We start from the raw sequence: 15,611 nt of genomic DNA, 5'->3' as shown, positions 1-15,611 counted from the left end.
AGAGCTAAACCGTGTGGAACATCCATCTCAACATCATCTTGATCGCAAACTGGGCAGTGATATATGAAACAATCCAAGATGAAATCGAAAAGACCTATTGTCGAAACAAGGATGATCAAGACGCTTGGTAGGATATACTTCGTATGTACGTGTCCATTGCTAGAATGGTACTGAAAGTTCTCCTAGAACATCAGCCTAAATTAGTAAGCGCAATTTAGGAAGTATCCATTTGTTAGGCAAGCGAATCCAGAATACTGCTGCGAACTCTTTCATCTTCAGGGCATCTACATTGGATGGAGACTTGAAGAGAAAGAGCAGAAGTCATTTAAGAAAAACAAGAGTGGAGGGTTCTCGCACGGCTATGTAATTAAAAAGGATCATGTGTATTCCACTGGATTCGAGCCAACGGAAACCGCTGCAATGCACAACCGTAGAGTTTCCATTTGCGCAAAACGCAACGTCAGTTGCATGAGAACAACTGCAAACTGGCTTGGATGTGCTGCCATTGCGGTAGTTATCGTCGGCGCTGCCTTTATCTAGACAGTTTTAATATGACCCAATAACAAAGATCTAACTTCGATCTACTTCAGCCTGAAAGGCTTTTGTCGCGATATTAGCACAACAAATAGCTTTTAGACGCAACTAAGATCTAACATAACATGATGTCAGGGTATGGCTTATAAGGCAGGTAGTCTGTCAGACCTACTTTCCTGTCTCTAGGAATATCCCAAGGCCTCGATTTGACGTCAAGCTGACAAATGAGGTTCACTGGGCAGATTAACTCTTCCTTCTCCACGATGAGGTCGACTTATAGTTATTTACTGACCATGGTCGACGATGATAGCCACTTTAAAGAAAAACATCCTCTTACCAGTCGTAGTAGGTAAAATCCTGACCTACTAGACATTTTGACGTCACCCGAACAAGAGTTCCACATTGGCACGGCACACAAGGTCATCCCTAACTGTCAAGGGCCCATTGATTCTTAAACTGATCACCTGTTTCTTAGGGTGACCGAAACACTTCACTAGGGCACATACTCATCCTGACTCTGAATGGATGCATGACGGCATGCCTTGATGTCAACGGAAACGATGTGGTGAACGCGTTAGCCTTGTGAGAAATCCTACATCTATCAATATCCGTGCTAAGTATTTCAGCATGATGATAAGAGTAAACTTTTAACCATCGCGTATTCAGACTACCACTGGGTCTGTGTTATGACCAAACACCTTTACCGCGAGAGCTTCATGGTTGTCAGAAAGCGGGGTGAAGCCATTTATTTTATTGTGCTTTCACGTGTGCAGTAAGCGTAACATCTTTTGTCTAGACCCCCAAGCAACAAAACATTGTTTGGTTTATCTAAGGTATCTTCGTGTATGCGTTTCCAGACAATAAGGTAGATGTGGACCTGCCAACAGAAGTTGTAAATCTAGATGTGTTCTTTGTCTACTATCAGCTGTATCGATTGCTAACCTGATAGCTGACACTGCTGCAATCGTCCATATCCGTTTTGTCTGTCAAAACGAATGATTGGTTAAATATATTTTCCAATCTATGTCTTCTATAATTGTCCCGGTCTCAAACCCCATTTATTCCATTCTGCAATCTCGTGACCATGTTTTAGTTAGACATTGTTCCCGAAGGTCGCCCTCAAAGTGCTTGACCAAACAATGGGCCGCAAAAGTTATGATCGCCATCTCACAGCGTGGCGGGCGAGATTTTATTCAGTTTTGCGTCCTGGAAACAGTAAAGACCATGCACCACAGTTGCAACCGCATAGGCTTCTCAAAGTAAGACAGGTCAATATCAACGAGGACAGCAGGGCTGATTGCCAGTAAAACAGTTACAGTCTCATCGACCTTGTATATTTCACTCTATAAGGTGTCAAACTTGAATTCTGCTACAAACCTACCCCCATTTAATCCTCACCATCGAATACAGTTATTAAGAACAGCCACAGCTCTCTCGTCGACTATTCAAGGGCTTAAGGTCATCTGGCTGACGCTTGGCCCAGAGATGGGAGTAATAGTAATGCTTCTAATATTCACATGGTCTTCTTCTTCCACCTTTCATGAGGCGAACAGCTCTGCAGCCCCTACGATTTCAAACTTGTTTTTGACTGGTAGCGTCATATTGGGAGATGTCTATACATTAAGATCGGTAAATTGATGCTTTTGACGAACTGAAACTTAGCTAAAATCTCATCACTGAAGTATTACATTTATGCAGCGAATGAAAATCTAGGCCGCCTTAGGCATTTACATTTTTACCCGTCTCCTCCTTGCTAATTATGGATCTAATAACCATATACAACATATCCTAAGTTTATCATTCACATAATTTGCTGTTCCACACTAAACACTGCCATATGTCCAGAATTTTATTAATTATTATGTAATTAGTTTAATTAAAGTAGTAAATATATATTCTTTGTACGAGTTAGTACGAAGCTGAAATTAAAGCCATCGGAATATCACTAATGTACGTTTAATAGTTATTAAATAATGTGAAAATCTTTCTCTGTCACTGTTTTTGCAAGAACTCGTCCCACAGCTGGATAGCTGACAGAAAATGCCTGCTATCTGACGTGAGCGACTGAATTATATTTAGCATCTAAGAACACATGTATAACTTGACTAGTTCAAAGACTCGTACATATTTAAATTCCACAAATCTTCATTTCAAATGTAGTCGCTCTGAAAAAGAAATCGTCTGCAAGATACCATCATCGAACAACTCAACTAACTCCACCGACTGCAACTTGTTCATCGACAAGGAAAGACTCCGGCCTCCAAATAACTTCAAATATGTGCCAAATCCAATCGTGAGAGACATTAAACCCAAAATTGTCATTAAAAGGTAATTGTTTATGTTTTGAAACAAGAAAAAGAAAATTAAAGGAAAACATTCGTATATATCTAATAACCAGTCAAGTCAATCACTCGAATCTAACAAGTGTCTAGCATATGGCTAATAAATCCACGTGCATCAGTAGCTTAAAATTACAAAAGCATGTTATTTTCCTTATCATCAGGAAAAGAAATTTTTTCCAGCGAAGGAAAATGCGGGCTGCCTTATGCGTTTACTTTTATAGTGATTTAGAATGCGGTTATTAAGTGGTGGTACATACGATTCTTGTGTAAATAACTTTCAGGTTGTGCTGGAGGAATTCATTGCTTGTGTTACATCAGCAAAATGTAGAATTATAAACGTCGTCGTCTTTATCATAGTGTTTGAAGTCGTCGTTGTGGTTGTAGTTGCAAAAGTAGTTGAATAAGTTGTATTAATAGCAACATCTGTTTTAAAAAATGTCGTATTCCCTTTCGACCTTATTGTTTCACATTATGTGTAAATGAAATAGGCCCAGATTATTTGGGAATTATATGAGGTAACTAAACCTCAAATCACTTCTTACAAAAGAAAATAAAAGGACTTCATCCAGTCTTGCCGTGACTTTTTTTTAATTACATCTTACAGGAATAAAACAATTATTATTATTATTATTACGGTAATATGATTGCACTCCTTTGATTAGCGGCGGTACGACCATTACGTTGACAGGCAGTAATCTGAATGCAGTAGGATCAGTTTTCCTTACATTTTTGTACGGCCATTACGTACAGGTTTGTTAAAATTTATTTTAAGCTCGCTGCTAGTCATGGCACTTCAGTCTCCATTCTAACGTATCATATTTTCTTTCTACGATGATTTTCCTTTGTGCATATATTAACTGCACAAGAGACATCAAACCTTTTGTGCATGATTCTGTTTGTGGTCACCTTCTGTGGATATTTTCCTTATAGTGAATACAGAAAAACTGGTTTGAGCTCAGACTTTGGAACGGAAAAACTTGTTTAGGCAATCGACTTGAGTCTACTTTATATTCATATAGATATCAGGTGGATAAACTCGGGGAAGAGAGCCTTACATGGTTTTGTGTGTGTTTCCTAGCTCTATTTTGGGTCTTCAGAAATGAATCTTATCACATCCCTATATGTGTGTGATCGTATTTTTCAGTGTGGAACAGCGTCATTTCCTTGCACGTGACCTTCATCCTGACTCGTGGGGTATTTTGGTCTTCTACTGCAAGTATAGTGAACACAAAGTAGCAAAACTTCCCAGTTTAAATCACCACTTGAACATTTTTTTCAAAGCAATCAAGTTAAACATTAATTGTAACACATTTAGGTACAAAACAAGGTGCAGTAGTTGAAGTTGTGTTCCGCAAACGTTTCGTACTGATCGATCTTCCTACATGTATGACTTCTTTCCTTCATTTCGAGTCTAAAAAGCCGTTGTTTTGATTGTTCGTTTTCAAAAATAATTCCTATTCCCATTATTATTTTTGAATTGTAAATCAATTCTACATCAAAGTTGAATTATAGATTTCTTTCATTATTTTTCTCTGTGACGATTAATCTTATGGATAAAAATGAACTTTGTTTTATCAGTTTACATTTGCATCATTGCGTACTAATGTATACAATTCGCACGCTGCTTATTACCATAGCAATTCCAGCCACTATTCTTTGATACCTAAAATGTGTTTAAACGTCCTGGAAAGTTTACCATGAATTATTCAGGGTAAACCAAACTTTTTACGCTCTATCTCATGGACAAGACATTTTCAATCGGTGTTCTGCCGTTTGTAAGTTACATCAGTATTCACAATACGCCAGTTTTACTCCGTTTCCTTTCAGTAGTATGAGAAAAAGATTGCATCATTGTTCTTAAGTGTGGGACAAGAAATGTCCACCCTCCAGTTAACATTTTGTATCGGATACATAATGCATCCTGTCTGACTCAAAATTCTGTTCCCTGGGTGGATCACCTATGCACATGATGGATGGATTCCAGTAATCTTGACTGTATCCTAAGGTTTACAAGACTCATTGCTTGGCATGAGCTGCAGTTTGATCTGTGGACTCTTTTTATAATTCTTATTTCCTTTTCGGACCACATTACTATGTGCCTAGTTGCATGATCTAATGCGTATTTACTGCATGTTGGACACAGCATTGTTATCTTCTCAACACTATATGCGATTTCAATTAGATACGTATTTTAAACTAGACTTCACAATTTTGAGAATAAATATTACGGTCTTTCGCTAAAATTGAAGTTCACTGATGATAATTCGGCAAACATGAACAGAAACTGAAATATAAACGCAAACATTCTCGGAGAGAGAGAGAGTGAGAGAGAGAGAGAGAGACTGTTTCATGAAGTTGATTGAGAAGTAACATTGAAAAACAAGGCTGGATATCCCGTCACTTGTCATGAACATTACTTAATGATTTTTTTATACATCTAATCGTTTTATCTTACCAGATCACTACATATGTTGAAAACTTAAAATATAAGATGAGTTGATTGACATAGTACTTAACGTGTTTGGCAATAGATGAGACGTAGTCTGATAAGCATGTTAATTTTCATTGACTGGATCCAAGATTTAGAAATATATTAATAGCTGTATAGGATCAATAATCTTTAAAATAAACTGACATATCAATTCATCTTCATATATGTGAGTAATATTTCCAATCGACAGTATGTTCGTGTGGTTTGTGTTGTGGTGTGTGTGTGTGTGTGTTTTGCAAACATCCTAAACCCCGGGTATTCAAGTATTCTGTCTTATACAAACTCAGTGTTTTATTATGTTGAATCAACATTACAGAGATCAACAAAGGAGTGCTCACTCTCTTCCGACGGAACAACCATGATTTGTATTTCACCCAGGATGGCAGTCTCTGATAGAATCCCATACAGTGCCCAAATCCAGTTTGCACACTACCATTCTGCTGAAGATGCATCTCGGTATTTTCGTCAACCTCCATCGAAGTTGACTGACTTAAATGTTACAATTGTTGCGGACCCAAAGGTGGATGGGGATCAAAATGAATTTCTCTATGATGCTGACACGGCAAAGGACAATTACACCATACTAATACAGGTCTTTCCTTTTTAATGAAATAATTAATTTTATCACATAGTCGGTATAGTTTTCATATAGTATATACAGTTTCATAATTTTGATATCATAATGTTTTATATATCACGATATGATGTTCTGATTGGTCCAAATAGTTTCCAGCATCAGCAACAAGTTGAAATAAACTAGTTGAAATATAATAAATTTAAGGTTTAATTCCGGTAGAAATAGTCATGCAACGTTTTGCAAACACAACGGTTTTTCTCTATTGTTTTGTTTGTCTTGTCTGTGTTATATATTTGTCTTTGAAAAAGACAGTAAGAGTCGAAAGCGCTCAGGCTAGTTAGATATTAGTTTGACACTGTTCATCGTCAATTTATTGCAGTTTATTGCATCAATCCCTGTGACAAATGACCCCTTGCTGGATCCAGTGCATGCATATATATATATATATATATATATATATATATATATATATATATATATATATATATATATATATATATATATATATATATATATATATATAAACTGTTTATTTCCCAACATATGTGCATCAGGGAGAAGACTTCGATTTGGTTGATCGCAAGGAAATAAGTGTTTACGTTGGCACGGATGCATGTCGAATCGTGGATGCTTCAGCAAAGAACTTGTCTTGCATACCGAATTTTCCCTCTTACATTGGACTGGAAAGGAAGATGAATATCACAGTAAGTTTTACAAGAATTGCCGTGAAAAAATTTCTATTGGCGGAACTGTTCAGAACTGGAATATGTTGTCTTGATTTAGTATGAATATTGTTTACGCAGGAGTAGATTAGTGATTTGAATACCTATATTTTATTATTAATGATCTTTCTGTAGAACATTTATACTACATGTGGCATATTTATTAATGAATTCTTAAATTGACATTATTGAAGATATATTTATGTTTCTGTCTAGATTCGCTAAACGTGACAAATATTTTCAAAAGAACAAAACCTGGTGGAGGAATTTGTGGACATCCATGAAATAACAGTATTTGATAACTCACGTCTAATCTTCGTACTTACACAGGCCTACACTTAGGCTAAAACGCTTGTCTTCATCAATGTAAAGAGAAATCTTTACAAAGCAGACCCCTGGGTATTTTGATAAACACTTTTCCCGAATTCTTAATTATAGTGGACAAGTTCCACATTTAAACTGGTATTGAGAACAATTTGTTGTCTGGAGCAGTTTGTTTATTTCATATATAGTTTGCAATCATTTTTATCTCTCATCAATGAATTGGTAGTCGCTGCATGGATACTTTTATTAACTCCATTAAGGACAACATTATTAACTCTTAGATGGCTTATGTGCATTACGACATTATTCACTTGTCTGTTTTGAAATGCAGATGTGTGTATGTGTGATTTGGATTTTTAACGTAGCTTTAACAATTTTTCAATCATATCGCTACGATGTCTGCAGTGTGGCAGTTTATAGTGATGTCTAGGACTAGGGCATCATGCCGCAGACATTTTGCATGATGTCCCACCCAGTCACATTATACTGATACCAGGACGACCAGTGCTAACACTAACCTCTTAATGCTGAGCGCCAAGCGAGGCAGCTGTCAGTACCATTTTTGTAAGTCTTTGGTATGGCTCGGCCGGGGATCGAACCCCCAACATCCAGCATCCGAGTCGGACGATCTAACCACTCGGTCAGGAAGCGCTTTTGAGATGCGAAACGTGCTCCATCTTGATTTGTGATGGAGAGTAAAGCTGGTATTTATTTTATCCCTTATATATATAGAACGCCATGACTGTATTATGACGTTCTTCAATATTGTATTAGTTGGATTATCATTTACGTGCGGTGAGTTTATCACTATATATGCTGTGGTTGGATTATATAATGAAGAAACCAGCGAATCTAATGTCAAAACAACTGCATATTATAAAGCAAGCCACATCATGTAATGATAAAATTCAAAAAATTTAAGTAATAGTCCACCCAATTTAATAAAGACAAACGACATAATACAGTCGTGGCGTTCCAGGATAATACGTTCATATTTGCATACACTGATGGTCTGTCCGGAAACGTTTAGCTAAAATACAACCCAATTATTAGTATGCATCAAATTGTTAGCTGGCCAGTATATTCGGTGCTTAGTGATCAAACAATACATATTGACGTTTTTCATTCACTCGTAGCATTATCTTAAAATATCTAAAATTATCGATGGTTAATCGTTTGCAAATTGAACGTTCAGGAGGACTTCATATGTTTATACATTTTTTACCTAGAATCTAGGTAACTACTCCTTTACACCTTCCAAAATTCAGTCTTGCCTTCGGTCTTATCCAGAAACTCTGAGACAAAGATCCAACTTAGTTGTAAGATTCCTTTTCTTGTACACATATTTTCAACTTATCCGAACTAAAGATCTGTGCAGTGTTTTGTATCGAAGGGCACATTTCACCCCAACGAAGATACAACGACTAACTGCTTACGCTCCCAAATGTGGGTTGTTTAGTTTCAACATTCTCATTGTAACTTTGAATATAATGAATGCTTCGTATATGAAATCGTCTGTGTAAGCACTGTGTTTTATACGATGTCTGAATCGGTTAAGGTTATTGCGTAAAACCAAGACGAAACTGAGAAAAGAAATAAATGTGAATTATCCCATTATTTCAGCTTTCGTTTGGAGAAAACCTGGAGTTGTCTGGTGGATACGTCCGTTATCGAGGAAAATTTACATCTAATAATCCTACAGCACCAACGAACATTGCAGTGATTGTCTCCCTTGTTGGTGGATCAGTGCTCTTTTTAATCATAGCTATGTTATTAATGAAGCGACTGGGTGTCAGTCTATTTCGTAAGAAACGGCAGAGGGTTGACTTCATTGTGGAATACTCTTCTGGACGTAGCAGAATACAAGGCGAATCATCCCTAGAAAACGCGTCGGTGCAAAACAGAGAAAATGGTCTCATCAAGGACTACTTTATATGCTTATATAATACATTTACACAAATCCAAATAATTTTCATCTCAGTGGGTTTGCTGTCGTTGTCCTCGTTTCATTTCTACTATAATCATTGTTTTGTTCCGTATCCTTATTCTTTGTAGTAATTATAAGTAATTCAGATGATGGGAACGATTTGAAAATGCTTAGAATCATTATAAAGTACATGCATTATAAATATGTATTTCGATGATGACGACGACGATGGTAATGTTGAAAGTTTGATTGCAAGAAAATTAAACAGCGTGCTTAGCACTATTACAATGGATGTGTATTTGAATGTGATGTACCATATGGATGTTGCTATTGATGAATTAATGTGGTACTACACGTATAATGAATAGAGAACATGACAGCAATGATTGTATTTGTCAATTTTATATCATGCACGTCGATGGACACATGCCTTTAATTATACGAGACGATATATTTTTGAAACGCAGAGTATTTCCTTTGCTTCTGGAGTTTAATCAGTTATTGCACTGTTTAGTTTTCCTTAAAGTTAACCTGAAATATATTTTTTTCTTCTTCTCCAAATGGCAGACTATCAAGAACAAACCTTTTTGAAAAGTGCGGATGAAGGAGCTCATTTGCTTTCCGGTATTGACGAGGATTTACTTCAAACGCTAAGAGGAGATAATCTCATCATAGAAAGGGACAACCTCGTTCTCGGAGAGTTGTTAGGACAAGGTGAGTTGTCTTTCAAGTCAAAGGTGATAGCACACTGCATCGCATGCAAATACATATTCCTTCGTATATATGGATCAACGATTGGCCGACTCCATGGAAGCCTAAATCGTTTTTGAAACTAATGCTTATCCTATTCCTATAGAGTCTATAGTGCCCTATCTGTTTACAAAGTCGGATAATTCATTAGAAGAAATGGTTAATCATACATGTCACTTTTTCAAGACTTAATGTACCACTGGCTGCTGTTTCTTTCATAAATGACCACAATAATCGATGAGTGAAAGACGCAATCTTTTACGGCGTGCCGACAATGGTTTTAAAGGAAAGAAATGAGCCATTGCGCTTCACAAATTCATGTATGGATGCTGCTTTCTTTGTAAAGAAGTGGTCTTGTGAAATACGTTAAAGATTTTATTTATTCGGTCGTCACCTCAAAAACAATGATTTTAAATTTGATGGTTGTACATTGGATAATGGCAACGTGTTCACTTCACAGTGGACACAGTATGACTCCAAAATACTCGGATTTAAAATAAATTCATAAACTGAGTATCATTGTCAATTTGTTTAGTTCTTTTAAACTTCTGACTTCATGCTGCTGCAGCAAACAAATCTGAATTTATTTTCTTAAAAGATGCAGTCAACCTTGAAATACCGATCTAAAAACAACCTATTTAACAGAAGTCTAAGTATCGATAAATTGTTCAATAATTTCCTTAATGTTTTATGGGTGTCCATTTTTGGGTCGAGCTCCTTGTTAAATTTAGATGTGTTTGTAAGTGTGACTTTAAATTGATTTCGCATGCTACACATTAATATTTGATCGTCCTCGATAGTCTAGTGAGAAACAAGGCATATAGTTTGCTATAGTTGTCTTATTGGGAAAGAAGGGCGAAGAAAATTCCCAGAACTGACTTGTTTAATTTTCAGGTCATTTTGGCTGCGTCTATAAAGGATATCTACAACTGGTTGGTGTAAAAGAAGAAAAAATAGTTGCCGTCAAAACCCTCCATAGTAATGTATTTTATTCTTTTGTAAGATACTTTACAACAGTCCAAACCCTCCATAGTAACGAATTTTAATTTTAGCATGGGATTGACAACAGTCAAAACCCTCCATAGTAACGTATTTTATTTTTTAGCAAGAAACTTTACAACAGTCAGAACCGTACATAATAACGAATTTATGTCTTTTGTAAGAGACTTGAGAAAAGTATAAATCTCCGTAGTATCGTATCTTTTTGAGATCCAAGAACAACGCCATTACACATCCAAAGTAGAATTATATTTTCCTCCTGTTCCATTAATTATGTACGTGTCACTAAATAGTTCGAAACGTGCTCAGAGACCAATAATTCATATTCAATTAAGTCACACTTGCCAAATTGATGTATAACTGGAAAGTATACAAGTCATAACGTCGTTTTCAAATATCATTGAATAAGGTGTGTTTGTATGTGTGTGAGTGTGAGTGTGTGTGTGTGTGTGTGTGTGATTTGGATTTTTAACGTAGCTTTAACAATTTTTCAGTCATATTGCTACGATGTCTGCAGTGTGACAGTTTATAGTGATGTCTAGCACTGGGGCATCATGCCGCAGACATGTAGCATGATGTCCCACCCAGACACATTATACTGATACCAGGACGACCAAACGAGGCAGCTGTTAGTACCATTTTTGTAAGTCTTCATTGAACAAGGTCTGGCACCTAATGGCTTATTACCCCAAAGAGTAAAATATGACAAGTCAATAAGAATTTATACCTAGCCGTATAATACGAGTACGTAATTTCGTTATTATAAATAAAAAAATGCCGGTTTTCAAAATTGATTTACCACTTAGTTGATGGTCCGCGGGACATGGACGTAAATGGATTTCTGAAGGAAGCGCTCATTATGAAGGACTTTCATCACAACAATGTAATGGAACTGGTGGGAATATGTGTAGGATTGGACAAAATGCCACTCGTGGTATTGCCCTACTTGAGGCACGGGGATCTTCTTACTTACATCAGAGATGAAAACAACGTAAGAATTCATCATTTATTTTGTTGAGTCAGTTTCTCTTGACTTGTCAGCAGATATAGTGCACACAACATTCCATTCTGCAATCTTAGCATATATGGTTCCACAAGGTTTATCTTTTGTATGCCGGGTGTGTGACGGTTCCAGTATATATATATATATATATATGTGTGTGTGTGTGTGTGTGTGTGTGTGTATGTGTGTGTGTGTGTGTGTGTGTTGTTGTTGTTGTTATTCCACGATATGCACGCTGTCGCTATAGTTCCGCGATATTTTCTCAATATGCACGCTGTCGCTATAGTCCCACTATATTCATATCAATATGAAGGTTATTGTGATGATTCGACTATATTCATATCAATATGCAGGGTGTTGTGATAGTCCCACTATATTCATATCAATATGCAGGGTGTTGTGATAGACCCACTATATTCATATCAATATGCAGAGTGTTGTGATAGTCCCACTATATTCATATCAATATGCAGGGTGTCGTGATAGTCCCACTATATTCATATCAATATGCAGGGTGTTGTGATGATTCGACTATATTCATATCAATATGCAGGGTGTTGTGATAGTCCCACTATATTCATATCAATATGCAGGGTGTTGTGTTAGTCCCACTATATTCATATCAATATGCAGGGTGTTGTGATAGTCCCACTATATTCATATCAATATGCAGGGTGTTGTGATAGTCCCACTATATTATCTTAATATGCAGGTTGCTGTGATACATCTACCATATTTATCTCAGTATACAGATTGTTGTGATAGTCACACTATATTCATCTCAACATGCAGGCTGTCGTGACAGTCCCACGCAGGCTATTGTGATAGTTATATTATATTCATCTCAACATGCAGGCTGTCGTGACAGTCCCACGCAGGCTACTGTGATAGTTAAACTAGATTCATCTCAATATGCAGATTGTTGTGATAGTCACTCTGTATCATCTCAATAGGGCCCCTAGTGACCGAGTGGTCTAAAGCGCTCCCCATTATAGATCTCACGCCTGTTTGCGTGAGTTCGAGTCTCTCTTCGACCAACATTGGTACGTAAGAATGCTTTGCAAGTAGCTTCCTGTAGGGCATTCGTTCTTCCATGTGTCTTCCAATATGATCATGCTCATTTGTACGAAATACTAAGTTATAGCAAATACTCAAAAAAACTTGTACAAGATAACAATACTTCAGAACTCATTTAAACCAGAGTTTAAAAAAATAGTTGAAAGAATATGCTGAAAATATAAACTCAGGAGAAAACCTAACCTGCGTATGCCTCAAAGGCTGAGAATTGCAAGAAAAGGTCTAAATTGTTCACCAGGTGAATATTCTGTGTTGATCAGGATCGACGAATATTGAACAGCAGAGCAGCACTGGCATAGAGACGCTCATCTTGAATAATGTTTCCCTTTAAATTCTTCATCAAATGAGCGCTTACGAGAAAGTAAATTAAGATTTATTGATTTTACTGAAATCTTGTAAAAATAAAGTAACAAGGAATATTTTTGAAACTGTAAAATTAATAAATCAGTCATAATATTTCTGCAAGTTGACTATGAAATATCGACTAAGTATTGGGGATTCTGATTAGTTTATAATGATATCTTTCATTTTGTTTATGTCTGGTGTTTATTAAGTAAAATCTAAGTCTAATATATATGTAAAGGCAACTGAAAGACAATAAATGTTGCTCTTTATGAACAAATATCATGTAAATAAAGGTTAAACATATAAAATATAAATGAAGAGATAAATCAATGCATCTGTCATTTAAATGTATTTATACAATATCAGCAGATATCCTTTATGAGCAGATGTCTTTCATTGCCATGTGCCATTCTTATAGATGTCTTTCATGACAATGTGCCATTCTTACATAGACGTCTTTCATGACAATGTGCCATTCTTACGTAGATGTCTTTCATGACAATGTGCCATTCTTACGTAGATGTCTTTCATGACAATGTGACATTCTTACGTAGATGTCTTTCATGACAATGTGCCATTCTTACTTATCTGTCCTTCATGACAATGTGCCATTCTTACTTATCTGTCCTTCATGACAATGTGCCATTCTTACGTAGATGTCTTTCATGACAATGTTCCATTCTTACGTATATGTCTTTCATGACAATGTTCCATTCTTACTTATCTGTCCTTCATGACAATATGCCATACTTACGTAGATGTCCTTCTTGACAATGTACCATGCTTTTGTAGATGTCCTTCATAACAATGTGCCATTCTTTTGTAGATGTCCTTCATAACAATGTGCCATTCTTTCGTAGATGTCCTTCATGACAATCAATGTGCCTTTCTTACGTAGATGTATTTCATGACAGTGTGCCATTCTTACCTATATGTCTTTCATGGCAATGTGCCATTCTTACGTAGATGTCTTGCATGGCCATGTGCCATTCTTACGTAGATGCCCTTCAGGACAATGTGCCATTCTTAAGCAGATGTCAATCACTGCTGGGTTTCTTTATCAACAGGTGTCCTTTATTAGCTTAATATAATGAAACATTTGTTTAAAATATGATAAGATGCCTCACTACAGTGATAATTTTCTTTTGAAAATTCACTTTGCCTTAGTCATGTCAAGGTAGTGAATGACACAATTTTCATTATACTATACCATCAGAAGACCCTAATTTCCATTTCCAGGATGCTTAACTCCATCAGGTTAGGATAGTAATTTATCTCTACATTCACTTCAGTCTAAGCGCATTAAATATACGGTCTATTACATTGGTTAAACTTAAATATCAATACCCAGTATAAACCACGATATACTAATTTAACATTTTACCCATTCAGTGCAACTAGAATATAATCTGGAACTATCAATGGTGCATGGTATGGCAATATCAATTTCTTTATCTAGGCCACTTCAAATACATGCATCTCCGTTTATTAATCTTTGCAGGTTCCCATGGTGAAGGATTTGATGATGTTCTGTGCAGACATTGCCAATGGCATGTGTTATTTGGCCGAACTGAAGTTCGTGCACAGGGACTTGGCAGCCAGGAATTGCATGTACCTACATACATACATACGGAATGCATCTTTTTCTGATTAGGACGGACTATCTTTTAATTAAAATATATTTAGTGTCTTATATAGATCGCTAATATAGAAACGATGGAATTAAATCTCGTTTGTCGAGGTAATTTGTTAAATTTCTTTTGGTGTCATATCTGGATCACCATTTTTAGTTATCGAAGTAAAGTGGCCTATTATGTAATTTTCAAAAAAAGAAAAGAGAATGAATGAGCTTTTTGTTTGCATTATAACTATGGTTATGCATTTTTTGATTGTTATGCTTTAATTTACCAGTTAGGATATCTGTGGCATGGATTGAGTTATAGAAGATGTTCTTTTCTGCTAAGGGAAGGTAGAAAATTTAGAAATTAAATACGAAATACTTTGCCATATCATTCTTTTCAAATATCATGATAATGTATATTCTAGGTTGGATGAAAATCTTAAGGTGAAGGTCGCAGATTTCGGGTTGTCACGTGACATTTATGAGAAAGAATATTATAGCTGCGAAAATAAGCAGACAAAGTTGCCAGTCAAATGGATGGCGCCTGAAAGTTTGGAGCGTGGAGTCTACACTGTACAGTCTGATGTTGTAAGTTCTCTCTCTCTCTCTCTCTCTCTCTCAATCCTTGTTGTTTTTCTTTATTCATCATTCTTTGTTCTAAGATACCGATTCTTGCACAACGTAAAAGATTCACTTTAGGCAGAGAAAGAGAATCTGCATATTATGATGAACATTCCTAAGTTTTGTCGGATTTGTTTCCTTTTCACAGTGTTACAGGTTCGAATTTAAACTACTGTTTCCTTTTCATTGATACGGTGTTATAGATTCGAATTTAAACTACGTCCAATCTTTTAATTTCAAAGAAAAGAAATATTCCCTGGACAAAACATAAAAGAAAA

At 36.2% G+C, this 15,611-nt stretch overlaps 1 protein-coding gene across 1 annotated transcript in view; it reads left to right on the top strand.

Moving 5' to 3' along the window:
* LOC149789075 (hepatocyte growth factor receptor-like) overlaps positions 1-15,611 on the top strand; it is an 83,940-nt gene that overhangs the window by 56,297 nt on the left and 12,032 nt on the right. Inside the window, exons 9-18 of the mRNA XM_089975257.1 lie at positions 2,695-2,862; positions 3,539-3,626; positions 5,684-5,959; positions 6,499-6,648; positions 8,614-8,902; positions 9,485-9,631; positions 10,562-10,645; positions 11,473-11,657; positions 14,593-14,702; positions 15,138-15,300. Of these exons, the coding sequence (XP_089831383.1) occupies positions 2,695-2,862; positions 3,539-3,626; positions 5,684-5,959; positions 6,499-6,648; positions 8,614-8,902; positions 9,485-9,631; positions 10,562-10,645; positions 11,473-11,657; positions 14,593-14,702; positions 15,138-15,300 (1,660 nt within the window). The remainder of the gene's footprint in view (positions 1-2,694; positions 2,863-3,538; positions 3,627-5,683; positions 5,960-6,498; positions 6,649-8,613; positions 8,903-9,484; positions 9,632-10,561; positions 10,646-11,472; positions 11,658-14,592; positions 14,703-15,137; positions 15,301-15,611) is intronic.

The sequence above is a fragment of the Sinohyriopsis cumingii genome, chromosome 11 (genome assembly GCF_028554795.1).
Source record: "Sinohyriopsis cumingii isolate HCF-2022 chromosome 11, ASM2855479v2, whole genome shotgun sequence".
In the NCBI taxonomy this organism is placed as follows: domain Eukaryota; kingdom Metazoa; phylum Mollusca; class Bivalvia; order Unionida; family Unionidae; genus Sinohyriopsis; species Sinohyriopsis cumingii.
This window is presented reverse-complemented; position numbering and strand designations above follow the sequence as displayed.